Source organism: Balaenoptera musculus, chromosome 1, assembly GCF_009873245.2.
Source record: "Balaenoptera musculus isolate JJ_BM4_2016_0621 chromosome 1, mBalMus1.pri.v3, whole genome shotgun sequence".
NCBI classification, from domain to species: Eukaryota; Metazoa; Chordata; class Mammalia; order Artiodactyla; family Balaenopteridae; genus Balaenoptera; species Balaenoptera musculus.
Genome location: NC_045785.1, coordinates 169,920,368 through 169,947,657, shown reverse-complemented (window position 1 = coordinate 169,947,657; position 27,290 = coordinate 169,920,368). Strand labels below are relative to the sequence as shown.

General features: G+C 33.0%; 1 protein-coding gene across 2 annotated transcripts in view; it reads right to left on the bottom strand.

The window, feature by feature from the left end:
* Nucleotides 1-27,290, bottom strand: part of USH2A (usherin) — an 816,496-nt gene that overhangs the window by 686,853 nt on the left and 102,353 nt on the right. For both annotated transcript variants that reach the window (XM_036853226.1, XM_036853215.1), the window contains exons 9-10: nucleotides 5,515-5,710; nucleotides 2,628-2,758 (exon numbers count right to left, since the gene is read on the bottom strand). In XM_036853226.1, the coding sequence (XP_036709121.1) occupies nucleotides 2,628-2,758; nucleotides 5,515-5,710 (327 nt within the window). The remainder of the gene's footprint in view (nucleotides 1-2,627; nucleotides 2,759-5,514; nucleotides 5,711-27,290) is intronic.

Genomic DNA, 27,290 nt, shown 5'->3' with positions numbered 1-27,290 from the left:
TTTACTTCAACCGTCAAAAAATTTTAAAAACTCAAAGAGAAGGGGGAAAATGTGTCATATTTAGCCATATTTTAACTCTGATGTTTTTTATGCCTTCCTGATGTTTCAAGATTCCTTCATTTATCATTTCCTGTTTAGAGAAGTTTCTTCAGCCAAACTTTAGAGTAGGTATATGCTGGAGACAAATGGATGGATGCTTTAAAATCTTTGCATGATAATTCTAACATCTATATCACCTTGATGCTGGTATTGTTAATTGTCTTTTTTCATTACATTTGATATTATCCTAGTTCTTGTAATGATAAGTGAAATTTTATTGGAACCTGGACATTTTGGTGTTATAAGACTCTGAATCTTACTTAAGTCTTGCTTTAACAGTCAGGCCTCCTATGAAACTCTTCTGGTGAGTGAAGAGAGGATGTTGCCTCATTATTGCCTGGTAGGAATAGAAGTCAAGGTTCTCCACTCTGGCTCCACTGACTCAGTAGGGGAGGGTCTCCTTGTTACCACTGGGCAGGACTTTGGGTTCTGACTCTCCACTAGGACTCTGAAGACACTGCCCTAGCTGGGAGGGGAGAAACACCTCCATCTCAAGGAGATCTCAAAGAATGTTTACCTATATTGATGACATCAATGATCAGAGAGGTCCTACCTTCTGAAATGTCATTGCCCTGGGTATGTTCATGTACAATTCCACCCCAAAATTAGATCCACCCCATGAGAGCTGGAGAAAGAGATCCAGAGCCAGTAGTGTACTGGAGCCATCTCCACTGTATGATAAAACCATTCTTCCCAAATTCATATTTGGTGACATCTCATTGGTAGCTTAAAATTGACGATGTGGGCTTTTTATTTTTCTCAGATACTCCAGTGTTAAATATTTACAAGCACAGAATTACTAAAACTGTCTCCTATCCCAATAAAATGGACTTGAAATAGAAATTTGAGAAAAATTAGGTTTTAATTTCTTGCATACTTGAGTTGTAGAATTGAGGGACAAATCTGCTACACTTTACTTCATATGGGTAATGACATATAAATGAAACTTTGGGAGGTGTAACTTTAGTTCACAGTTTTTCAGTACTATATACCAAAATTACTTTACCTTAGATCTTCAGGGAGAAAACGTATTTAAGTGAAAAATTTAAGTAATGCTTAGATTATTATAATAACCATTCTAAATGACCATCTGACTATGAGATTAGTGCTCAGACTAATTCACTTAACACTTATTAAATTCACTTAACACTTATTAAATAAGTATTTATGGGGTGCTTATTATGTGACTGAAACTGTACTGTTTGTGTTGGACAGAGAGAAGACAAGTAAATAAGTGAATTTACTTAATTTGCTGAAGTAAATAAATGAATTTATTTAATTTGCTTAATTAAATAAAGGCTACAATGAAAATAACATGGGATGATGTAAAATACAGTGATTTGAGAATGTTCTACAACTGGGTGATCAGTGAAGAAATCTCAAAATATATATCAATCTTTGAATTGAGACTTGAATAACAAGCAAAAGACATCCATGTTGAAAATTCAGGGCAAATGTGTAAGGGTGAGATGTGTAAAGACAGTCAGATTTTACTAGTCAACACATATAAAACTGTAATATGACTCTCTCAGAAAATAGTGCCTCAATATCACAATATAAAAACAGTAGAGATTGCCTTTTTAGTTATTTTTCTACCTCCCAGCTTTCCAATGAAGCATATCACACACTATGGTTAATCTGAAGGTCTTCAAATCCATATTAGCTCACTTTATATTTGGCTTTTATTTGTTAAAACAGTTTTTAATGCATGCTCCAAGTTATATGACAAATATATTTTGCCTTGAAATTATTATCATTCCATCGTAACTTAAAAAAATTTTTTTTTCTTTAACCAGATTGTGGTTTATGCTCTTGGCCACTGCATTCTCAACTATATGCAAGAGAATATGTAATTATTAAAAATTAATACAATCATTGAATTGATTCTTCAAGGTAAATTTGCCTTTTATCTACTTTCACGTGGTAATATTATCAGAACAGGTAAAAAGCTCTAGCTGAAGACAGCACATTTAAGTATGGAGCTGCTTTTCCTGATGTATAATACAGTTAAAATCTGTGTTCATATAGGTCAGACATCAATATTTGTGATGTTGGTAATTAACATTAATAAAATGATAAAAACCCATTGTACTGTTAGATAGAGAAAAGGTTAAAAGAAATTTAGACCAGAGCTATCATAATTTCCATTTGGATCTATGTGTAAGCGACTTTTGCTATACTATCTTCTACGGAATTTGGGAGGAACACTGTTCTTGTTTACTTAATATCACTTATTAATATTAATTCACCAGTAATTCCAAGACACATACTTAACTTACTTCATTGTTTACTTGGAACCCCCAGCTTCCAAGTTTTTTGACAACTGTAAAATGGACCGCCCAAGTAGCCTTATATTTTATATTGATATGAAAAGTTGCACAGAAACACTCCGAAAGCAACCACCTCTTTGAAATGTGAGCACACACACAGAGGACTTCCTGATATAGCCCTCAGTATCACTGATAGACCATCTCCTAAATTAGTTTCTGGAAGAGAACAATTCTTTCCCTTCAATAGTGAGAACTCACCTGATCGCACAGGAAGCTATTGTTTCTAGTGCCAACTTTATCACAGTCACAGGGTTTGCAAACATCTATGGAGGAAGGATCTGCACCAACTTGTCGGAAAAAGTAGTCCTTACACAGCTCACAGTTTTTCCCTGCGTCGGGGAAAGGTTATGCATTATGACTTCCAATTCATTAAAATCAGCTGCATAATTCAAAATTAAAGACTGTATTCCTTTGAGGGAATTCTATAATTTTAGGGATGTCCATTTTAATGCACCTTTCATCTCTACCTGCCAATTTAGTGATCCACAGCATATGAAACAATGAACCTGTTACAAACTGTGCTCTACTTCATTAAACTCCCATCTGTTATATAATATCACACTTCTAAAAAGCTGTGCTTTGTAGGGGCCCATACATTTTGAAAGAGTTTGTTTCCAAACTTAAATTTTTTATTTCTAGGACCAGGTACTGAATCTAAATCAACTATGTGAAATTTCTACATTCGTGGTAGATGATAGCTCTACAGTTGGAAGCAAATAAGCATATATTATTCAAATATTTTTCCAGAACTAAATCTTATAAAATAGAAGACTGCTTTTAATGTAATTTACTATTTCATAGTTAATGTGATTAAAAGCAAATACTTCTGTTAGTACTTATGGCCATTATTTTTCATTTCAAATATCAAAATAGAATTTTATATTTAGCTACATCAAATAAATTTCATATTAAATATTAGAATATCTTGACACATTAGAAATATGAGGTAATTCCTATTGTTTACAATTTTTTATTCAGAAAATTTCCCTTTCCATTTTATATAAGAAAGCAATCTAAACTACAGGAAGTTTCTAAACTAAATGTGAGTAGCATATCAGATCACTGAAATTGAAATAAAACTGAAGGCTATCAATTCCCCGTTTAAACATGATGCACTCTTCCTCAAATATTGCTGAAACTGGCCCAATATTAGAAAACTATGAAAACAACTTAATCAAATGAAAAACTCACACTCTAATGGATCTTGGCTGTGGACAAATTAAATGGATTTATCATATGCCTAGAATATTTCCATTTCTATATGCTGAGGACTCCCAAATTTATATCTCCAATCTAGAAATCTCTCCTTTATTTATCATTCAATGAACATTTATTTAGTGATTACCATGTTCCAAACTCTGTGCTAAAGGCTGAGGAAAATACAAACTGCACCCTTTTCACAGAGTTACCTTATAGTCTAGCAGGTAAGATGAATCCTAATTAAATTATTACAGGAATAAATATATATTTACAAACTGTGATAACCATAAGATGCTACTAAAGTATATAGATTATACTGATCCTCTCTGAAGCATTATGGAAGGCTTTCTTTAAGAAAGGAGCTTCAGAACTGTGTTTCTGACTGTCCCAAAGAGAGTTTCTTCTTTGTTTCTTGGAAACACACAGTGAACTTGTCCAAAACAGAACTTGCCATCTTCTCCCTCAATTTGATCCTCCTGTATTTCCTATCTCAATGTCTGGTACCAACGTTGACCGTGTTGCTCAAACTGGAATGTTAGGCATAAGTCTTGACTCTTCTTCCTTCCCTTACCTACACTCTGCACCTTGCTCGGAAAATGCTGTCACTGTCTACCCTAAGTGTCTATTGGATCCGCTCATCTCTATCCACACCACCTTAAATGTTTTCCCACATTATTTCTCATCTGGACCGTTGTAATATCTGACTAACATTTTTTCCCAAACCACTTTTGACCCTCTCCAATCCATTCTCCACTTTATAACCAGATGGGTCTTTAAAAAACACAAAATTCCTTTCCTTAAGTGCCCTTAAGTGGCATCTCCTTAACCTTAGGATAGAAGCCAATCTCTTTATCATGGCTTAGAGAGCTCTCCAGTATCTGGGCTCTGCCTTTCTTCCTAGTGCCTTTTCTAACAATCAGCCATTTGCACTTTCATCAGTTCTTCAAGGGCACCATGTTTCTCTCTCCTCTAGGCCATTGTACAACTGTTTCTCTTACTGGAAAACTTCATTCACGCTCCTAATCCCCATCCCCGCTCCTTCACCTGGTTAACTCCTACTATACTTCCCCATTTTAGCACTCATCAGACAACTTTTTAATTGTTCCTTTAATAGGGTGCCTTTACCACCATGTAATAATCCATACAAAGACAAGAAAATTCATCATCTTGTTAATCCTTATATTCCCAGCACCTAGCCAAGAGCCTGTCCCACTTTAGGTTATCAGTAATTATCTAACAAATTCATTCATGCTTCAGAGTAGCACACTTTCAAACCCATCAGACTTGGGCCATTATACTTTAAAAATTCAGACATTGTCTATTTCTGCTTTTAACATATCAGCCTTTCAGAAAATAGTAATTTTTCAATGACTAGTCAAAATGCTGGATGGTTTTAGGGACAAGACTCTTATAATTATTTTATGCATTTAATGAACATTTTTAAAAACAGTATTCCCTGATTACTAGAGTCCATGCCAAATCTGAATGATTGTAAACCTCTCTACATGGGAATCCAGACATAATGGAAGATCAGGGGTCACACAGAAAACTTATTTCAAGGATGTATATACTCAGAATAATACAGTAATTCCTGATGTATCCAAAATATATTCATGATCTAATCAAATGAAGTGAACTTATTTTAAAAAAAAACATTTTCCTGAAAATATATAGTCTAAGACTAGAGTGTTATATCTGAAAACTACCTAATCATTTGGAACATGAAGATTCAGTAAACCAGAGTAGTTTTCGAACTTAATGGTATGAAAGCACTTTCTTAAATAAGATAGCAATAACATAACTTAAAATAATATGCATTATATATAGAAGCACATGGGCTTCAAGACCAAGTCAGCGTCTGTTATTTGTGTTATTTGCTGGTTACCTGTAGTGTTATGCTCACAGTCATCACAAACTCCTCCACCTCCTCTGTGGTGTTCAAATGGAAAGGGATCCACTGAGATGTTGTAGTGGCAGCTTCTGGAATGGCTGTTGCATTCACAGGGTTTACAATTGAAGGTGTGAACTTGATCACTTTGGCGAAAAGGCTTGTCATTATAAAGAGGCAGGCAGTGATCACACTAGAACAATAAAGTAATATCAGAATGATAAATATATAAAGTTGTGCTTTGTTTCTTCTTATTTACATATCCGGCACTTTCACTAGATAGAAAGCTAATATCAAAGAGTTGAAAGCCAGCAACTATTGTATTTTTAAAAGTGTTTTATAAATCAGAAATTATCATATCACAGTCATGGTAGTGCAGAATTGTAAAAGTGACAATGCAAGCTGAAACCATGTAAAGTGATCTTAATAACCAATGGGGAAAATTATGATTGTTCCACAATCTGAAATTTTTTGTGAAAACATTAAAAGCTTGACTTCCAAGTCCTGGTTCCACAAGTAAAGAACTTGGAATTGCCACTCCATCATAACAAAGAATAAAAAGTTGAACAGACTGAAGAATCAACAACTCTCCCTGGATCCCTAAGTGGGGGGCACAGGGCAAACATCTGTCCCCAGGATTGGAGAGACAGGCAAATAAAGGGAGTCTCAGCTATAGGATCAAAGACTCACTAGCAGAAACTTCCATGGGAACCAATGCTGGGGTAGAAAATCTGAATTATAATTGATATATTGCTGGAAGTTCACTGTGAACAAGTCTGATAGTTGAAAACTCCAGGGTAGTGTAGTTATAGGGGACCCTCAGCATTCTGTGAGATTTTCTTCCAGCAGCTTGACCAGGTTCTCACAGTAAATGAACTCAGGGGAAAATCCCCAGGTGCTTCTGGCAGAGGGAGAAGAAATGAAGCATTTTGAAGTACATCAGAGCACTCTGTTCTTAACGATATCTGCCTCAGGATAAATTAGTTAACCAGAGCCTAGAGACCTAGAGAAAGGAAATACTCAACTCCAGCCCCCTCTAGTCACTCTGTCCCACCTAAAGGGGAGGTGGGGAGAGGGGAAAAAGAGGCACACATGAAGTTCACAGTCCAGAGGCAAAGGCTTACTAAAAGACTGAAAACTAAAGGGAAGTAGAAAATAGTAAAACTAACATTTAATAATCATAAGACTATAGAACACTTGCCCTCCCCTCACTCCTCACCAGCACATTGCTAAAAAACCTATTTACAGTAGTTCCTCTCACCTGGCACATCATGTCTGGCTTTCAAGAAAAAAATTACAAGGCATACCAGAAGGCAAAAAACACAATTTGAAGAGAACAAGCAAGCATCAGAACCAGATATGACAGAGATGTTGATGTTAGAATTATCAGGCAAGGAATTTAAAACAACTATGATCAATATGCTAAGTGCCCTAATGGAAAAAGTAAACGGCATGCAAGAACAGATGGGCAATATAAGCAGAGAGATGGAAATTCTACAAAAGAACCAAAAAGAAATGCTAGAGATCAAAAACACTGTACCAGAAATGAAGAATGCCTCTGATGAGCTTAGTAGTAGATTGAATAAGGCTGGGGAAAGAATCTCTGAGCTAGATGAAATATCAATAGAAACCTCAAAAACCGAAAAGCAAAAAGAACAAAGACTGAAAAATCAGAACAGAAAATCCAAGGACTGTGGAACAACTATAAAAGGTGCAACATATGTATAATGGGAAGGAAACAAGAGGGAGAATGGAATAGAAGAAATATCTGAAACAATAATAACTGAGTATTTCCCCAACTTAATGTCAGACACCAAACCAAAGATCCAAGAAGCTCAGAAAACACCAAGAAAGATAAATGTCAAAAAACAAACAAAAAACCCCACTATACCTAGGCATATCATTTTCAAACTACAGAAAATCAAAGATAAAGAAAAAATTCAGAAAGAGAAACCAAAGTTAAAATACACCTAACCTATATAGTAACAAAGAATTATATCTAACTTCTCCTCAGAAAACATGCAAGCAAGAAGAGAATTGTGTGAAGTACTTAAAGTGTTGAGAGAAAAAAACCTACCAACCTAGAATTCCATACTCTGCAAAATTATCCTACAAAAGTGAAGGAGAAATAAAGACTTGTCAGACAAACACAAATTGTGAAAATGTGTTGCCAGGAGACCCTACTTGCAAGAAATGTTAAAAGAAGTTTTCTAGAGAAAAGGAAAATAATATACATCAGAAACTTGGATATACATAAAGAAAGGAAGAGCATCAAAGAAGGATAAGTGAAGATAAAACTGTAAAAACTTCCTATCAGTTACAAAGGTAAAGGGAAATAGAAAATAGTAAAACGAACATTTAATAAACTGTAATTTAATATTAGAAACTTTGAGAATTATTTTCCTTGTAAAAAATTCATTCAGTATCTTGAATAATGCTTGCTTTCCTATTCTGTAAATTTCCATATTGAGCAAGCATCTTTTCTCAGCCTTGAGAATTGTCATACTCCTTTCTAAGTATGGATCAGCCTGCTCCCATCATTTTCATGTTTGTGCTTTCACTGACGTGCAATATCTCTGAGATTCCTTTAATGTAAAGTTTTTGTTGGCATCATTTCCTCTAGGACATCTTTACCTATTCATCACAACCGATGTCCTCATTTATGCTAAATTCACATTCATTAAGTTGCCCTGGCTGCATATATAAAGTATTCCAAATGATGACAGTGATCAGCTATTTGTTCCCTAAAAAGAAATATTTAATTGAAATTTCACTCCCAAAACATTCTTTCTTTCCATCTTTGTTGGCCAATTCTTCTTTTTTGAATATTCATATTTACAAAATGTCACATGGGTTTATCAAGAGGCTAGACCACTACAAGCTTCTCTGTGAATGAACTGATTAATGGATGTGCACTGACCAGTCACCAATAGAGTGAAAGAAGCTGCATGATTGGTCACTGATCATGATGTGCAACAGTTATATATATAATTTGTAGACTGACAAGCCAGCAGCAAAATTTGTATTTTATGAAATTACTTACAGGTAATATACCATGATAACTAATATTTGAACCATGTTTTTAGAGGATTGGTGTTTAACTAAAACAGACCTGTTATGTACTGGATCAATTAAAGCTAGAAATTTTTTTTAATTAGTGCTTTTAGCATCTAATATACATACAATTTATGGACAAAGCAAAATTTATTCCATAGATTAAGGAACTATTCATGGGAACTGTGGTAAAATTTTAGCATAATTATGTACTTAATAAAAGTAATACTATCCCTTTCATAAAATAAATGAAGTAGAAAATTAAAATCACTGATAATTCAATTGCCAAATGATAAGCTACAATATTTTAATGATTTTTTTCAAAACTTATAAATGTGTATTTTTTTCCTTTTTCTCAAAATTAAGAATACACAAAAACACACATATAACCCATACTATTACATAGTCTCTTATCATTAAATATCATGAATTTTATTGCATTATTTATCATATTCATAAAATAACTTATTTAGCCAGTCTGCAACTACAGCAGAAACTCTTTGCTTCTTCTAATTTTTTGTTTTTCTTGTGGATATTTCCTTAACAAAATTATAAGTGATAAAGTTATATCATAAGAATGTAAATATTTTAAACGATTTTGTGAAATATGACCACTTTCTTATAGAAAAATTAAACTAATTTATAATCCCACAAGTAGTATCTGAGAATGTCCATTTTCCTGTGTTCTGCCCAACTAAAGTCTATGATTATCTCTTCACTATTTTGATTTTAGAAAAGTATCAATCACTGTTTCAGTATGTATGTTGTTGACTACTAGTAAGGTTTTATATTTTTCATCTAGTTTTGATAAAATATAATATTTTTGTGAGAAAATTGCTCATTTTTATTTTGCATATTCATTTTTTCTTATTGTTTTTAAATATCTTTTCATATATTAGGTACATTTTTCTTTGCCTGTCAAATAGTGAGGATTTAGTTCATAATTTTCAATATATACTTATATTTTCTTTTCTTTTTCTACTTTACTTCTACATTATTGGCCAAAAATTTTAGCACCATAGTTAATAAGTATGCCATAGTGGTGACGGTGGATGTATTTGTATTATTTCTGACTTTAATGGAAATGTCTTTAATATTACAACTTTTATAATGATGTTGACCATTGATTTCAGGTAGATGATCTTTATCACTTAAAAGGAGAAATCTCTATTCCAAAATAAACAAGGTGATTTTATATAAAAACAAAATATTGTCAATTTTATTAAATGTTCTGAATCAACTGACCTATTGAACTGAAAAATTATGTTATAGGTTAACAGGTTAATTAAAATCTATGCTTGCATTCTTAGAATAAACTCAACATCATTAATGGCAAATAATAATGGTAAATAATGGTTAAAGTTATGTAGGATTTCTGCATTTATAGTCATAAATTCTATTGCTCCATGTTTTTATACAGACATTAAAATAAATAAAACCTTAAAACTTTAATAAGGAATAAATATGTATTTGTATTAATTTCAATGTCTGAATGATTAACAAATTTTCATTTTGTACACTAAAACCTATTATAGTTTGTCAAGTTACACTGCATTTAAATTATGATTGATTCTAGATAAGATCTGAAATAAATATGTACATACCAATAAATATGTACATTCTTACCGTTTTTTTTTTTTTTTTTTTTTTGGCTGTAAAATACTTAACGTGACTTCTGAAAGTACCCAACTTTTTCCATAGTCACATACATAAATTAGGAACCAGAAGAGTCAAACCATGTAAAATAAAGTATCAAAAAGTCTCCTCATATGTTCACAATAATAGTCCTTTGTTTTTTTTAATTAACATTTTTTAAAACTATTTTGATATTTTGGACAACAAATGTCATTCCCTTTTTCTATTTTCTGCAATAAGTATCTACTATTTCAGAACAGTTTATTTGACATATTTCATAATTATTATTGGAACAAACTCTAGTCAAAAGCATTTTATCCAGTATTTATTTTGCCCTACTAGTTCATGGCTGAACAATTTCTTCCCTTAATATTTTTAAACGTAGAAAGAAAAATAATAAGAATTTAATTGTCCAATGTGCTGTTCTTTTATGGTATGCTGAAAAGTTTAGTATGTAAATGCATTGAGTCCTTCTACTTAGCTGAGGAGGAAAAGAAAAAAGACAGACAGAGAAGAGAATGAGAATGTAAATGTTAAGTCAGTTTTCATGTCAGGTAAGGCTGCATTCTAATTATTGATAAAGTATGCACGCTTACACTTTGGCCTATTAAAAAAATCGGTATCATATTTGTCTTGGAATGAAGAAGATTGTTTTCCGCAAGATCATTTATAACCCTTTGGGCTGAATAGCTGTCCCTCTTCTCTTCTCTCCCTGCACTCTATTAATACCTTGACCCTGCTCCTATCACTTTGAACTCAAATGATTGGTTTGCTTACATGTATCTTTCAGGAAATGCAACTTACTGATTTTTATACTCCTGTAGTCATCCTCACAGTAGGAGTTTAATAGACAATTGCTAAGGTGCTAACTGAAAATTCACTTCTAATGATATTAATGTCCAAACAAAATCATTCTTGAAAAAATTTAGAGAGGGGTACAATGGGAACAATTAATAAACAGTAATGTTTATATAAAGTGTTCACAATTGCATGGTATCTGATGACTTGCAATAAACCACCTAAAAATATAAAATGAAACACATTTTGTAAAAGATATGTAGCATTCAGTAGGGTATTGTCAACTATGGGTCTTTGGCCAAAAAAAATTAAAAGTGGGGGAATTGACCTCTTTAAGTTTTCTCTCATCAGCAATAACCATTTATAAATCAATTTTATTTTGTATAGTCAAAAGTTAGAAATTAGGCATAGGCTGAAGTCAGACATCTTAGTTCAATTATTGGTACTGCCACTAACTGTGAAAAGTAACATGAACTGCATACTTTCTATGTTCTGGGCACTATATTAAGCATTTAAAATGAATTATTACATTGAATCCTCTAGGCTTTGTATTATATGGTATCCCACATCTGATTTCTGTTCTTGATTTTGCTAGCCCTGTGTTCTTGTATAATTAATTCTATCTCTTTAAGCCTAATTTTTCTCATCTAACATGGGGGGTAATAATTCCTGCCTCTTAGAGATGTAAAGTCCAAGTACTTAGCAGAGTGTCTGTCACATCATAAGCCCTCAGTAAACATTGTCTACTACTTTATTGTTAGATTAGCAATTGGGGATCAAAGAGGTTAAGTAATGTGAAAACTATCATTGAACAATAAGTCCCTGAGTCTACTTTAACTCTGAATTTCAGATTCCTCATCTCTAAAAGGAAGGCAATGTAACACAACACCTTAACTGTTACTGACTCAAAATAATCTGAGGATAAGTGGCAATATTTTAAAAATGCTCTACAGCAGACAATAACACAACATTGTAAATCAACTATACTCCAATAAAAATTTTAAAGAAATAAAAAATGTTCAACACAAAGCCTGGCACATACTACGCTTTCAAAATCTGGAAGTTACAAGATGCAGGAGGAGGAATGAGGAGGACGAGCAGGGTAAAAATCCAACAGAGGGGGGGGCTTCCCTGGTGGCGCAGTGGTTGAGAATCTGCCTGCCAATGCAGGGGACACGGGTTCGAGCCCTGGTCTGGGAGGATCCCACATGCCGCGGAGCAACTAGGCCCGTGAGCCACAACTACTGAGCCTGTGCGTCTGGAGCCTGTGCTCCCAACAAGAGAGGCCGCGATAGTGAGAGGCCCGCGCACCGCGATGAAGAGTGGCCCCCACTTGCCACAACTACAGAAAGTCCCGCACAGAAACGAAGACCCAACACAGCCATAAATAAATAAATAAATACTTAAAAAAAAAAATCCAACAGAGGTGTTGATCTCAAGTTCAAATGACACCAGCAGTATGTAAGACAGTCCCTATGTAATATATTGTCTACAACCATTGATAGGGGATTTTTGTGATCATAAACGTACTGGTCTGATTTAGACGATGTAGGAATTTATGACCAAAATGCATTTCTGGTTTATCATCTGTAGCTACAACTACTGAGGAGGTCTCATCTACACTTCATTCCTAGTAGCCATCAGACATCACCAGGATATCATTTCTAGTAGCCCTAAGTGTGGATAAGAATGATAGATGAATACTCACTCTGACCTCCTGGCTTTGGAGAAGAGAAATGCACTTATTACATTTTATTCCCCAGGTCAATTAGCCATGCAATTAACCTCATTCCCAATGTTTTAAAAACTCTATCCCACTGCAAAACCTTGGCCAAATGCAAAATTTTGCTTCAATGCCTGAAGTCTATTTTTTTTTTTTTACTTCATTTAAAAGTATTCTTATTGACGTCTGTGCTCTCCCAATGATGGTGTTAATATTATTCAAGTTACGCTTTCTTGCATAACTTGGTGGAAGTGATGATATGCAACCTGTGGTCCTGTCACACTGATTACAGATGCAGTTTGTCTTCAACAAAGCAACTGCCGGCTGTTGGAGTTTGGGATGTTGCCTACATGAACTAGTGGAGTGAATCCAGCAAAAGCATTCCTTTGATATTCTTACAAAAACAACGTTTATGCTTTTAGACTGTGATCTAAAAAATTCCTTTGAGATTTTATCCTTATTGTCAACTTAGAAGCCATTATCAAAAAGTCTTTTTGTAAATAATACTGGAATAAATACTTTACTGATATTCTAAAAACACAGTCCTCGCTCCTTTAATGTTTAAAAACAAAGTGGAATTTGCCACTAATCTAATGGGTTGGTTTGGGTCTGACCAAGTAGTTGTTAGGTGGCTAGCCTTCTTTTTGTGGACAATAAAAAACCTACAGAAATATTGGTAATATTTTAGTCTTTTCTAGAGAAAGCAAGCATAGCTAGCATTTTTCAACTCTCAAATTTTTTTTGGAAAAAAAAAATTATAACACTAGGGTGCAAGAGTTTGTAGAAAGGGCCAGTACAGACAATATTTCTAGGATGGGAGTTTGTCCACAGCTTTCAGGACAGCATATGTGTACATTCCACTGGACCCAACAATTCCACTGGGAATTCAGAAAAGTACATTTTTAAAACTATTTGAGAGAGAATTTTTTTATAATGTGGTCTTTATAATAGGAAAGAAAAGGATACAAGATAAATGTCCAAAAGTAAAGAAATGGCTAAAAAATATCATATATCTTCAAAGAAATATAATGCAACCATTCATAAGGACAAATGTAGATAAGTATTTATAATACAATTTGAATTTAAAAACCAAGTGAAAAGTAGTATGTAGAGTATAATCCTATTTTCTAGATAAAGGTAGAATCATCTGTGAATATGAATACAGAGATACAACTTTAAGAAGACAGAGATAGATGACACAGATTTCTTTAGTAGAATATCAATAATAAAGAATCTGAAAGGATGGAAACTATTTGCCAAGGTTGTCTAGGGGCGGTAGGGTTACAGATGACTTACTTTTTATAACATTATTTCTTTCCACAGTGTGCATTTATTAGTAATGTATTAAAAATTGTGTGTAAATAAAATGCAACTGCATGGATGATTACAAGAAAATTATACATTATTTGTATCATTTGCATGTAACATTTTGCTAAGAAAAGCTAAGAAAATTAAAATGTTCTTATTTTAAATTACACACAGATCAATAAGACACTACAGAGAAAATGACTCTCTCTTTGAGCATAATGTAGGCTGAAAGAGTACATGAATTACCAGTAAACAGAACATGTTTTTTAAACGATAGAAGATTTTCAAAATGATGAGATTAACATATAGAAGCAAGGATTTTGAGAAATGACAGCTTAAATTTCTGTTTTAAAGTTTGATTTAAAACATACACAACTATGGCACCTTGACACACATTTTGGCCTCTGATCTTAAGGATGAAGCTGTGTTTTTATCATTTTATGTGGTTTACAAAGACAGATAAAAGAGAAGGAATACTCTGTAGCCTATTTTTTTATTACACCATTTCATAAAACTGTTACATTTTTCATCTTATAATTCTGTTTCTCACAACTCCTTTTCGATAATACAAAGAAAATCGTGACAAAATGGAAGAAATAATAATTAAGGGCATGATGAATAAGTGTTTGAATTCTCACAATTATTTCTATCTTTTCTGTTAATGACTTTTAAAGTTTCATTTAAAATCTAGAAATAGTTGTATATCTTATATTTTGGTTCTGAACCAAATGTTTTTCTACCTAATGTTCCCCTGATCTCCAGTTGATCACTTGTCACTTTTGATTATGTTTCAGTTTCTTCTGTACCAACTGGATTCCCCCTGATAGGTCCCTGGTTATTCAAATTATAAGGTTAGACAATGGTTATATCAGGGTGAGGACCTTTATCAACTGATTCATTTAATTGCTTTCATTCTGATAGCATCTTAAAGGCTACTAATCAACTCCCCTAAGTTGCATCCAAATACTTTGACATGTTCAGGTAGACAAATCATAGAATAATCATTGAATATAGAAGACACTGATGACATTTATTTTACTACATTATGTACTAATATTACACAATGACATTTCTCTCTTCTGGACCATTAAACTGGAATAGTGTTCTTTTGTTACTATTACAGACTAGCAAAGACAGTCTTTCAAAGATTATCCACAGGTCCAAAAGCACTTTTATCAACTCTACTCCCATCAGTCTCAATTTTGATCTACTATTGCGAATATTTCAAATCTGATCCAAATTTACAGAAAAAGCACAAACATACATATAGTCCCATTTTCAAAAATGTAACTATAGCAGCAACACATTTCTTCATTCACTTATCCAGCAATCTTAAATGCTCATTATGTGTCTTTGAAGGAAGGAAGAAAATGTCCTCTTAGCCAAAAATACATAAAGACCATGGGAAAATGGGAGGTGGGTGGGGTCGTCCTACAAGTTACTAACAGAAGAGTTCAACAGACTCAACCGTCCAACAGACTCAATGCCCTTTGAAAGCTCAAGTTCATAATGATGACCATGAGTCATCGAAAACAACTTGTCTTTAACAGTCACAGGTTAAGAAAACAAAGAAGTGAACAATTTGTTTTTGAATGATTTCAAAAAACAGATTAAAACTTCTTTTAATGTTCATTTTAAAAGATCACATCTGGAAAATTTACAAAGAGTAGTTAATTCCACAATTCTGGTAAATAAATGAAATAATCCTTTTTTTAAAGTCTAGTGCATACCATACAGGCTAAAATTTTAGAGGTGCAAAGAAGAACTATGGGTACTGACTTATCTCCATAAGCATGCATAGAGAAAACAGCATTTTGTCTATACTTTTAAAATCACTGCAATTATCATAGAATATTATAATAGTACTTTACTTCTCTGTTGTCCTTGTTAGATTCTGAGCTTCCTTAAGCAGGAACCAGATTTTATTGATCTAATGAATCCCAGCATAATGCCTGGAACTTTGTAACTGCTCAATAAATGTTTATTGGGTGAGGGAATGAACAAATGAATGTATGAATAAGTGAATAAATCAATGAACGGTTGATGCAACGAAAGCTCATTTCTATCAGTGAATTCATTTCTTTCATTCCTGGCTCTAGCAAAAAAAACAAAAGTGAGACAAAGTTATTTCCCTTTCTACCCTCAACAGTAAAATGCCCACAGACGTCTTTATCTAGGCAATGCTTCCCATGTACTAAGAATAGCTAAGGCTTATGGTGTCAGGCCTAAGCGCTTCCTATGTATTTGATGACTAAATCTCTCCAACAACCTATGAAGTAGTAGTTGCTATTACCTCTGTTTAACAACTGAGAAAACTGAGGAATAGGAAAGAAATTGAATAAATTTCTAAAATCATCCAGTAGAATGTCAACTAGTATAAACTAGAATGTAAAAATTTCTAAGGGCAGAAAAGTTTGTTGGTTTTTATTCATTACTATATTTCCAGGGCCTAGAGGAAGCCCTAGCACATAGCAGGTATTCAGTTTAGATACACAAATGATAGATACATATGTACATACATACATAGGTAGATAGATAGCCCTTGCTCCTAATCACCATGCTAGACTGTCTCCAGGGATAGAAAATGACCTCTGAGGGAGGGAGGTGTTGAGTGGATTCACTATGGCTAGATGTCCATTCTTACCTCCTTTTGCTCAGAGTCTAAACTGGATGGCAGAGCCCGGGAAACCCAAACTAGGAGTCACCCCACTCCTGGCTGGAAAATTCAGAGGTATGTAGGCATCCCCTGCCTCTATGGGAAGGGAAGCAAGGCAATCTGTTTCAAAGTGAGAGATTATAAACTGCTCACTTTTTAGTCAGTATAGTACTACTTACTGAGCTAAAAGAGGTTGTTACACTATTCCCAAATGGCCTAAATGAATTAGAGATCTTTGGAAGGTCTGTAAATTACTCCTTTCTCATCAGTAGAAGCCAGACAGTAGGTTGGAAATTTTAAGAGTCTTAAATCTCTAATAATAATAATTGTCCTCAGGCCCTATTCACAACTTCCTCTTTCCTTCAAATGTAGTGGTAGTTGTATTTCAAATGATGCAATTTTGTGTAATTTCTTTTGTCTACTTGATAGAGAAATCATCTTTATAAACATAAAAACTTCAGTGTACTCATGTAACTATTTTTCCAATAGAAGTTTCTCCAGGTATCTCTAACGTTCCAATCATAAAGGTATTGTTACACAAACTTGTTAATTTATCATCACGATAGATTGGGTGGGGTGGGTGTGGAAGCATAGATAAAACTTCCAACTCTGGAGAGAATCTAGACAGAAAATGGCTGAATGCTTTGCACACAATAAGTGATCAATATATGTTTGATAAATGCATGAATGTATGGAGGAATGACCTAATAGATTGCTTACATTTATAACATGCTGCAGGATGGTACCTTAGTACGTGTGGTATTTAATTAAATAGTAACATAAAAGGTTTAAAGGTAAATGCAATATTTTACCTGCAGAATTTTACCTATGGATTACTATGTAATCTTAATTAGCAAATTTAAAACAATTACCATGCTTCACCATTGAGAAGACTGAAATGTTCATGTATTTATCCTTCAATGATATATTCCTTTCTCAGTAATTATCTTTCCCCTAGTTAGAAATTCTCATATAATTAAAGTGCCCACAGAAAAATTCTACTTACCTGCTTTCTAGGTGCTAAAATTAATAGCATCAATTAAATAACTACTAATACTATTCGACAATACTGATCAGACATTGGTGGCAATACAATGATTGTGAATACTTAATATACAAAGCCTGTCTGGCAATTCAACTATTGATATGTGGTGGCTACTTTTAGAAACTTTCTAATTCATGCAATGCCTTGTCTGTACCTCTACAGGCACTGTGCAATGGAGGATTAGAAAATCATCCAATAAAACAAATTTTAATAATGTGTGAAACAAAATCTACACTTGCAAAAGTAGACTGTAGGCAGAAATATTCAGACAACTGATTCAGTTCTACACATCATCTCTGTATAAATATAACTGATAGCCTATGTACTTTTAAGCACAGGGTTCTTTACCATGTGATTTGTGAATACAGACCATCTAACTATGGCTAGTTGTTGAATGAAGCAGAAGCACCTGGATGATGGGCCCCGGAGTTTTATTCATTAATTTTGAATACTGATGGTGTTTGATATTTGATTTTTCCCTTGAGCTTTCTGTTCTTTGTTTTCCCCCTCTTTCTTTTTATTGTGTGACTTGCTCAGTGCACTAAAAAGACACATGTGAAGATACAACAGGTTCCCCCTAGAGTCCAGAAGGAGGACTTTAAGATTTGCTCAGGTTTGTGGGTAGTGGCCAAGCCAAAGCAATTCCACTGTGTAATATAATAATTTAACCCTGTTTATAGGCCAGAAAATATGGCCTGGAGTAAATAACACATTTGTATAGTATAAACTGCATATTTTGAAAAGAAACTTAATGAAAAAGAAGTGGATTATATTAAAAATGTTCTTTACATGCAACTGTTCCAAATAATATATGTAATACAAAATATGGATTCATATGTTAAGAAGCATAATCCATTATCTCTGTCGTTTAGTTTAATGAGTAGACATAAAAATGCATTTGAGTTACTATTTGGATATAAAGCCAACTTACATTCCAAATTTTATCTAGTGCTAGACATGAGTACTAGATTAGTAAATTAAAAATCCTTTTATTAGTATAGCTGCATTTAATTTTTCTTTTTAAGATTTAAAATGTCAACAATATTTATATTATTTGTTAATTACAAATTGTCAGCCTGAATCACTTGTTTGTATTAAAGTCATCTCCATGTATTATAGTAATTAGTGTCTTCCAGGGAATCTTTTTTGAATTTCATAAATGAAAGTCCTTCAATATTTTCAAATACTTGCACCTATAATCAAGATTTTACGGTTGTACTCTAGCATAAGGTTCTACATATAGAAGGCATTTCATAAATATTTGTTAAATGAAGAGAGCAAATGATGAAGCTTCACATTAGAACAATAAGGGTACACAGTAATCATTAATTTTGTAATGGTGATTCCATGCTGAAGAGAGTAACACCACCTCCACTGTCCTTACCGATAGCAAGAATACTTAACATAGATAATATGTTCCTAATAGACTAATAAATCAAATTATTATATTTTAGGAAAATTATGTTGAGATATTTAAGACATGCAAAATTTATAAAAACAGCAAATAATTGTGTTCCTTATTCACCACCTGACGAAAATAAAATAAAATGCCGTATACATTCCACCCTACCAATAACATCTGAATTTAGTAATATTCATTCACAAGTATTTCTTGATAATTATACTTTATATTTTTGTATTACTTGTAACATAGTATTGTTCTACATGGTTTTAATTTTACATAAATGGTATACTGTATGTATTATTCTAAAACAAGCTTTTTGCACTCCATTGTTTGAGAAGTCTAATGTTGACACAATACCTAAATTCATTCATATCCACTGCTGTATTTCTTTAAATATTTGCAGATTGTTTTTCCACAGTGGTGGCACCTTCCCATCAGTGGCATATCAGTGCTCAGTACGTAATTCACATCTTTGTCAGCATCTGAAATTTTCAGATTTTTTCATCTTTACCAACCTCATGGGTATAAACCGTTATCTCATAGTTTTGGTTACTTTATCAATAACCAGTAAAGGTTCAGATGTTTTCATATGTATATTGACCATTTAAGTTGCCACTTCTGGCCTCTTCTGTGAATTACCCATTCATTATTTTGGTAAGTTTTTCAATTAGTTTGTATGATTTAAAAGTTCCCTTGGTTATATGCATTGTGTTGCCAATACCATCTGCTAGTCTGTAGTTTTTCTCTTTTCTTAAAAAGGTAGCTTTTGATGATTAGAAGTTTCTAATTTTAACATAGCCACATTTACCAATTTCTTCCTTTGTTAGTTTGTGCTTCATGTGTCCAAAAGTCCAAGGGAAAAATGTTATTTATCTTCATAATAAGACATCAGTGGCGTATCCCATATTTTCCAAGGGAAAAATATTATTTATCTTCATAATAAGACAATATTGCAAAGGGCAAGATCCTGCCACTATCTTCCCCAAATTTATTTCCACTGTTTTCACTCCTCTAATCATCTTTACGTTAGAATAAGTTTGTCAAGTCACAGAAAAAAAACATCTGTTGTAATATTTTGATTAGAATTAAATTGAATTTATATTATGATTGGGGAGAATTGACATCTGTTATATTAAATCTTCCTCTACATAAGCATGGTGTAGTTCTCCAATAATTTAGGTCTTTTAAATATTTTTCAATAATGTTTCAACCATACACATCATTTGGTAGGTTTTCCTTTGGATATTCCTATTAGTATCTCTTTTCAAATTAAGCTTCCTATCTGTTATTTTGTTATATAAAAGGCAATTGATTTCCATGAATCCATCCTACATCTAGGATTACTGAACTCATCAATATTTAATAATTTGTCGAGTTTTCTGGCATCTTATGACCGAATCATCTTGTCTTCATATACTGGCAGTTCAATTATTTCTCTTAAATATTTTTTATTGAATTATAGTTAATTTACAATGTTGTATTAGTTTCATGTGTATAGCAAAGTGATTCAGTTATATGTATTGATATATGTATATATATATATATATATATATATATACACATACATGTATATATTCTTTTTCAGATTCTTTTCCATTATAGGTTATTACAAGATATTGACTATAGTTCCCTGTGCTATACAGTAGGTCCCTGTTGGTTACCTATTTTACATATAATAGCGTATATATGTTAATCCCAAATTCCTAATTTATCTCCCCTCTACCCGCGCTACCCACTTTGGTAACCATAAATTTGTTTCCTGTCTGTGAGTCTATTTCTGTTTTGTAAATAAGTTCATTTGTATCTTTTTTTTTTAGATTCCACATATAAGTGATATCATATGATAGTTGCCTTTCTCTGACTTACTTCACTTAACATGATAATCTCCAGGTCCATCCATGTTGCTGCAAGTGGCATTATTTCATTCTTTTTTACGGCTAATATTCCATTGTATATATGTACCACATCTTCTTTATCCATTCATCTGTCAATGAACATTTAGGTTGCTTCCATGTCTTGGCTATTGTAAACAGTGTTGCAATGAACATTGGGGTGCATGTATCTTTTCAAATTAATTTTTCTCTGGATATATGCCCAATAGTAGGATTGCAGGATCATATGGTAATTCTATTTTTGTTTTTTTAAGGAACCTCCATACTGTTCTCCATAGTGGCTATACCAATTTACTTTCCCACCAAGAGTGTAGGAGGGTTCCTTTTTCTCCACACCCTCTCCAGCATGTATTATTTGTAGACTTTTTGATTATGGCCATTCTGAGTGGTGTGAGGTGATACCTCACTGCAGTTTTGATTTGCATTTCTCTAGTAATTAGCCAGGTTGAGCATCTTTTCATATGCCTGTTGGAATTATTTCTTTCCAATTCTTTAAGTGTTTATTTCTTTTTCTTATCATATTTAACTGGCTATATCCTTCAAAAATGTGTTGAATAACAGACAATCTTGTCTTATTGCTGACTTTAAAGGAAACCACCATTATGTGCACTGTTGTTTCTAGAAATTTGTAGATTTTTTTTTTATCAGGTTAAGGAAGTCTGCTTCAATTCAGAGTGTGTTGAAAATATTAATCTAGATGGATGTGATATGTTGTCAACTGCTGTTTTCCAAATCTATTGAAATGAGCATGTTTTTCCTCCCTTCATGAGTTAATGTGGTAAATTACATTAATGAATTTATTAATACTAAATTTCACTTGCATTCCTGGAAGAAACCCAATTTGGCTACTCTATATTATTGTATTTATAAATAGCTAGATTTGGTTTGTTATTATTTTAAAATTTTAGTCTTATGTTTACAAGTGAGAATGATCTATAAATTTTCTTTTTTGTACTGTCTTTGTCTGATTTTGTTTCCTGGCCTCACTTCTATTGATAGAATTCAAAATAAAGATCTGTGCCCTCAGATAAAAACTTGGCATGCTGTATATTTAACTTATTAATTGCTGTTGAGTCTTCTATCCCCACCACCAATGCTTAAGAGAATGCAAAAACCTCTTCAAGAATAAAAATTGTGCTTTGCTCAGAGATGTAAATCTATTGCTCAGTAGATGAGTACTCAATAAAATTTTATTGGATTAACAAAAGATTCATAATTTTAGTTGGGGGTTATATTCTCTTATTCTATTTTCCTTGATGATTTACATAATGGTGAGGTGATTCAATGCAGTTATTCACTGAAAACTATTTAGTTAATGCCTACAATGTGTTCTGATTACAAATTCTATATAATTTATTAAGACCATCTTTATTGATTAATGCATGATCACTGTTTATAAATTTTCCACATGATCTTGACAAGAATGTGTATTTTTTCATTGCTGGACACAGGAATCTACTAGTTTAGGCTTCAAATTAGTTCAATCCTCAATTACTAAGGTTTTTCTTATTTATTTGTTCATTTCTGGACTGCCTGTTTGATCAATTACTAATGAGATATTATTAAAGTCACCTATATTGATGGTGGATTTGTCAATTTCTCCTTCCGGTTCTGTCAAATTTTGCTCTGTACTTCTGAATCTATAAGATGCATATAAGTTTAGAATTGTATCTTTTATCATTATGTAATGCACCTCTGTATCCCTAATAAAACTTTTTAAAGTCTATTTTACCTCATATTAATATAGCTTAAGCCAGCTTTCTTACATTTTCAAACTTTGTGTGTTTGCGTTTTAGGTACATATCTCACAGTCTAGAATCAGTATCATACTAAGCCATATTCAAGCCTGATCCACCAAAATATGTACTCCTATATACACTTATAAAATATCCTCCCACAGTTGGAACCAAGTGGTCTGAGAGCACACATTGTATGATTTCTTTTAAGTTTGTTCAGGTGCGTTTTATGGCCCAGAATGTGGTTAATCTAGTGAATGTTCCAAGTGAGCTTGAGAAGAATGCATATTCTGCAATTGTTGGACAAAGTAATCTACAGGTGTTCAGTTATATATCCAGTTGATTGAAAGTGTTGTTGAATTCAACTATGCCCTTACAGATTTTCTGCCTACTGGATCTGCCCATTTCTGAGAGAGGGGTGCTGAAGACCCTAACTATGACAGTGACTTCATCTATTGGTACTTCTTCTTCTATCAGCTTCTGCCTTGTGTACTTTGATGCTCTGTTGTTAGGCACAAGCACATTAAGGATTGTTATGTCTCCTTGTAGACTTGACCCTTTTACCACTATGTAATACCCCATCTTATCACTAATAATTTTCCTTGCTCTTAACTGTGCTCTGTCTGAAATTAATATTTCAGTATTTACTCTAGTGTTCTTTTGATTAGTGTTAACATGATATATCTTTCTCCATTCCTTTACTTTTAATCTATATGTGTCTTTATATTTAATGTGGGTTTCTTGTAGACAACATATAGCTGTGTCATGTTTTTGATCCTCTCTGACAAACTCTTTTAATTGATGTTTAGGTCATTGATGTTTAAAGTAATTACTGACATATTTGGAGTAATGCCTATTGTATCTGTTACTTTTTTCTATTCATTGCCCTCATTTTTGATTCTATTTTTATCTTCCACTCTTTCTGCCTTTTGTTGTTTTAATTGTGGATTTGATGTGATTCCATTTGCTCTCTTTTCTAAGCATATCAATTATCCTTTTTTTTTTTTTTACTTTTTAAAAAAGTGGATGTCCTAGAGTTTGTATTATACATTTCCAACTAATTTACAATAATTTACAACTAATCTAAGTCCACTTTCAAATAACACTACACCACTTCATGGGTAGAATAAGTACTTTAACAAAACAAAGCACCCCTAGATCCTCTCTTTTGTCCCTTGTATCATTGTTGCCACTTGATTCGCTAATACATAAGTTATAATCATCAAGTATGGAGTTGGCCAAAAAGTTCATTCAGGTTTTCCATCTTACTGAAAAATCCGAACGAACTTTTTGGCCAATCCAATATATTGTGCAATTATTATTTTAAACAAATTGTTATCTTTTAGATCAATTAAAATAAGAAAATCAAATGTTTTATTTTATCTTCACTTATTTCATCTCTAAGTCACTTCCTTTCTTTATGTAGATCCAAGCTTCTGATCTATATCATTCTCCTTCTCTCTGAAGAACTTCTTTGTTCTCTGAAGAAATCTCTGAAGAATTTCTTGCAAACAAGTCTACTGACAACAAATTCCCTCAATTTTGTTTGAGAAAGTTTTCACTTCTCCTTCACTTTTGAAGGATAATTTTGCAAGTTACAGAATTCTAGGTTGGTGGGTTGTGTCTCTCAACACTTGAAATATTTAATTTTCCTTGTGTGCATGGTTTCTGACATGTCAGAAGTAATTCTTATCTTTGTTCCTCTATAGGTTAGGTTTTTTTTGTTTTTTCTTTCTGGTTTCTTTTCAGATTTTTTCTTTATCTTTGATTTCCTGTGGTTTGAATATGATATACCTGGGTGTAAATTTTTGGAATTTATTTTGCTTGGTGTTCTCAGGCTTTCGGGATTAGTGGTTTGGTGTCTGACATTCATTTGGGAAATTCTCAGTCATTATTGCTTCTTCTTTTCCATTTCTTTCTTCTCTTTCTAGTATTTCCATTATGCATATATTATATCTTTTGTAACTGTCCCACAGTTCTTGGATATTCTTTTTTTTTAATCATTTTTCTATTTGCTATTCAGTTTTGGAAGTTTCTACTGACATATCCTCAAGCTCAGAGATTTTTTCTTCAGCCATGTCCAGTCTACTAATGAATCCATCAAAGACATCCTTCATTCCTGTTATAGTGTTTTTGATCTCTAGCATTTTTCTTTTTTTTTTTTTTTTAGAATTTCCATCATTCTGCTTACATTACCCATCTGTTCTTGTATATTATATCATTTTCCCATTAGAACCTGTAGCATATTAATTATAGTTGTTTTAACTTTCCAATCTGATAATTCCAACATTTCTACTATATCTGAATCTGGATCTGAAGTTTGCTCTGTCTCTTTAAACTGTACTTTTTGTCTTTTAGTACGCCTTTTAATTTTTTTTTGAAAACTGCACATTATGTACTGGATTAAAGGAACTCCATAAAAATAGGCCTTTAGTGATGTGGTCTAAGGTGTGGGGTGTGGGGAAGTGTTCAACAGCCTTATAATTAGGTCTCAGGCTTTTAATGAGTGTGCAACAGTCCCTCAGTCTGACCCCTTAGACACAGCAGGATGACTAGAGGGGGCTGGAGTCGAATATTTTCCTTTCCCTTAATTGTATTTTAATGTCCATTTTAGGCGTATCTTGCTATTTTATACACTCCACCATCTGTAATGCTATTATTAATAGAGTTTACATTTATTATTAAATATATCATTATTAAACAATGTTATTATTTAATACAGCTTATATATATTTACTGGTTCACTTGCTTATAATTCCTTCTTGCATATCAGGCCTTTTTTTCTGAAATCATTATATTTCTTTATGAAGTATAGCCTTTAAAAATTCTTTTAGTGAATCTACTGGTGGTAAAGTTGATAAATTTTGGTTAGACAAAAATGTATTTTTTCTCCCTTGTTGTTAATTGATAGTTTAGCTACAAATACAATTCTAGGTTTGTTGGTTACTTTCTCTTTGCAATTCAGAGGTATTGTACTATTCCACTGTCTTCTGGCTTCTACTGTGGATTGAGATATCCAATGTCACAGTTTCTTATAAATTCAGATCTATAAATAATTTATCTTTTTCTCTGGTTACTTTTTAGTATCTACTCTTGGTCTTTGATGATCATCAGATTCATTATATCTTACCTATGTATTTTTTTCATAGTCTACTTAGGATTCAGAAGAATCATGCCATTCCTTAGCTTTGGACAATTATTTACCCTTATCCCCTAAAATATCATATTTCTTCATTTGTATATGTTCATCATCTCTATTTACTTCTTCTATAAAGCTGTCACAATCTATCCCCTTGATCCTAACCTCTTTTTCACGTTTTAAACTTGCATTTTAAAGACATTTATGTATATACCTATCTCAGGGAAACAAGTATAAGTGTTTTTCAAAGATTAATAATATCATCCACGTGTCACATAGGAAATGAAATTCTTGACCTTGACTCACTAAATGTACATCTAATGGAGATTCTATAATACAAACTGCCAGAATGCTAGTTACATGAAAATGAATTAATTCATTAGTGTTACAAAACTATTGTATAAAATGAAATACATTTAGAGTAAAACATTTCTGTGAGCAAACAGAAAACATAAGTAGTCATAAAGCTCGATGTGTAATAAAAATATGACACAAGTTAGTCATGATGACTCATACTTCTGGACTTCAGTGCTCTAAAGGAATACACTCTCTCAAATAACAGGAAATATTCATTTACATAAAAAGCAATGTAGAGTGTGACGCTGGCACCACTCAAATTATTGAATGGTAGGAAAGTTTATTATATAAAATGCTTTAAGCTGGCTCTGCTATTTATAATACTAACAAAAATGCATACTGATGGTTTGATTTTAGTTAAAATTCATAAAATCCATGATTAATGTTATAAAAGGGTCACAAATCAGAGCCACAGAATAAGGGAAGTATTCATGGTTCCTAATAAATTGCTCTGTGAATGCTTGACCACCCCTGCAGACAATGATGTCACACGATGATGAAAGACTAGTTAAGCAGCCAACAAAGTGCCAGTGCTTGGCAGAGGCAGTGGTCAGCGCATCATTCTTGGCCCAGAGCCCTTGAAAGGTGCATGCAGCTATTAAAATGAAAAATTCTAAGGATGCAAGTTTCAACGGATAACACTTTTCTTAAAGCTAGATTCTAACAATACTTGAACTCTTAGAACAGGTAAAGAAAGTACCAGACAGGAGGAGAAAAGAAGTAAGACCTATATTGTAGCTATACCACCATGTTAGTTGACATAGACTAGTTAGTTCCATACACAAGCTTCCAATTTCTAGGTTGTATTCTGCCCCTATGATCTTAACACATATTTTTTGATAGTTATAATGGACTTCCTGAGCAGGTGAACCAGAGGTACTTTATTACAATAAAGCTAATAATACGACTAGTTAGGAAATGATCCATAAAGTACAAAGGAGTTGTGGGGATGGGATGTAGAAGCTGTCAACGACAAATTGGCACTTGCCGTGGGCACTGGCCATCTACCTTCACAAGGATTAAAT